This window comes from Palaemon carinicauda, chromosome 2 (assembly GCF_036898095.1).
Source record: "Palaemon carinicauda isolate YSFRI2023 chromosome 2, ASM3689809v2, whole genome shotgun sequence".
Taxonomy (NCBI): Eukaryota; Metazoa; Arthropoda; class Malacostraca; order Decapoda; family Palaemonidae; genus Palaemon; species Palaemon carinicauda.
Genome location: NC_090726.1, coordinates 67080077 through 67082576, shown reverse-complemented (window position 1 = coordinate 67082576; position 2500 = coordinate 67080077). Strand labels below are relative to the sequence as shown.

The 2500-nt window shown below is 29.7% G+C and overlaps 2 protein-coding genes across 4 annotated transcripts in view; one reads left to right on the top strand and one right to left on the bottom strand.

Annotated features, from left to right (window-relative positions):
* The window catches only part of LOC137625715 (uncharacterized), a 294152-nt gene that overhangs the window by 111826 nt on the left and 179826 nt on the right, over positions 1 to 2500 (top strand). The window lies entirely within an intron of this gene.
* LOC137617219 (uncharacterized) overlaps positions 1 to 2500 on the bottom strand; it is a 78120-nt gene that overhangs the window by 67743 nt on the left and 7877 nt on the right. Inside the window, exon 2 of the mRNA XM_068347157.1 lies at positions 632 to 773. Coding sequence (XP_068203258.1) covers positions 632 to 773 — 142 coding nt within the window. The remainder of the gene's footprint in view (positions 1 to 631; positions 774 to 2500) is intronic.

Here is a 2500-nt window from a genome sequence, read left to right as displayed (position 1 = left end):
TTAACATAAGGTTATTGTCAGAGCAATTGTTTGAGATTCGCTTTCAACACTATCAATGTTGAATAAAAAATGGAAAGTGGGAATGGGGGAAGAATTTTTGGCACAAAGTTTTTAACCATCTAGAAATTTTTTCTATATTTGTTTTTATTGTATAAACGAAATCGACATATTTCTATGTTACTATGCACGTTATAGAAAGTTTCAGTGTGGTTACAACTGTGTAAGTATATCATAATAAAATAAATATGGAAAGTATCGCTAATAAAATAAACATCCTGTCTGCTGGGTATTGAGCAGCAGGGAAAGGGCTATAGTGAATTACTCCTCTACACTGATAAACAAAGAGTAGTAATCACCACATAACAACTTTTTATTACATTTTCATTTTTTCATAAGTCTTCGCTTGTTACATTCATTTAATGTGAAAATGTCAAGATATGCGCATTTGAAAAGAATTATGTAATGGTCTTGTTTAGATTAGAATCAGGTTAACTCCCAGTTGGCCGAGTGATAAAGAAAGATCCAATTAAACGCCTTCATTAAGAGAAACCATGGTGGCCAGCTCGTAAAATTCCCCGCTGATAGATTGGATGACCATAAAAGCAAGATTTATCGATTGCATAAAACCAACCGTCCCAACTGCAGCTTCCACATGTTCTCTGAAGTGGTGATGTCTGGTGCATATTGAAGGTAATTCTGGAATAAACTTTAATACTTTTCTCTCGATTTCTTCAAAATTATTAGAAGGGGTCGAAGAGTGAACGACCTCGAGTCTGGGGAGAAATGTATGTAGCCTATATTCTTCTTGATTATTGAGATCTGCTAATAACTAAAGGATGTTTGAAAGAAATATGTAATGATTCGTATTTTATTAAATTAAATGATTTCCGGAAGTTGGATGAAATGTTATAATAGACGAAAAACAACTATAAAATAAAAACAAATTACTAATCTTATTGTCAGTAATTACTTCTGGATGCCGTTAAAAAAATGCGATCTTTTCATTACAGTTCCAAATTAAGTTCTTTAATTGAGATATTTGATGGGTCGAAAATATTTATGATAATTAGAATCTTCCTTAATTGCTATTAGTTTACAAGCACCACTTGATTAAAAGTGATTGATGATCATGAATAATGCAATGCAGTTTTAAAGATTAGCAATTAAGGACGTTTCTTATTAGCTTTACTTAGTGACTTTGATACAATCCAAATTTACCAAAGGAACTTGGCTGTTTTATTGCTTTTATTATTTCTTACTTACATTAGTTGTTTATTTCGTATGTATCAACTTTTTATTACCTTCCTGACAATGATTTTCCTTTCCAATTAAATGTTTAATTTTTAAGAGGATTTTCCATTCTTGTGTTTGATATTTCTATAGCAATCATTTAAAGGCTAATTTTATCAATTTTGATTGTGTATAGATTTACTTCTATTTTATTTCTTTCATATCACACACTACTCATTTTTATGATGCTAGAATAATTTGAATTCTGCTATTTTTCGATTTCAATAATGACTATTACTAGAGGTCTCAATTTTTATTTTTTTCTGCTGCATTTAATTTTCTCTTACTATCTTTCTTAACCGTTATGATATTATTTATCGAGTTATGTTCTATCTCAGCCTCAGTATGTGGAGTGCAGGAAGCTATATTGGCTCTTGCAATAATAGAAAAGGAAATAATGGAAGGGTTGTGTAGAGGCAATTATTATTATTATCATTATTTATTATTATTACTGTTATTATTATTATTATTATTATTATTATTATTATTATTATTATTATTATTATCATTATAACTATTATAATTATTTTTATTATTATTATTATTATTATTATTATTATTATTATTATTATTATTATTATTATTATTATTATTATTATTATTATTATTTTAGCTCGCCTAACTAAAAACAGCCGAGCTTTGCAGGTAAAAGTTTATCAGTCATCCGTCTGTATACTTCATTTCAGAGTGTATGTAACTTCGCTCAATTTCTTATTTTTCCCAGGATCGCTTAATGAATTGTAACAAACTTTCCACAAAGACTCTTCGGATAAAAGGAATTCAAATTTGTTCAGATCGGGGCTTCACTTCCCATTGAACATATTTTGCTTATATGAACTAATCCTTTTCTTGAACTACTTTGCCACAGAGGAAAAAAAACTTGTGAGTCCTTTCTTATTTAGTGTAGATTCCTATTTTTTTTTTCCTTTTTTTCAATGATGGGCTCTGGACCAGGACATCATAATATAAGCCCAAAGTTTTAATTTTGGATAGGACGATAGGTCTCTAGTTTTTTACTTTACAGACCTAGGGCCAAACCGAGAATTATTTTGCTCATCTTCCTATCTCTGCCTGATAATGAAGAAAAAACTCATAGTTCATCCTTCAGTTCAGTGGGCTAATGGTTTCAGATAATATGTAATGTAGACGATAAATCAACTCATTGCCCTTATGGTGTAACTCTACTTAGCGTTTATCATCCTATTTTTTC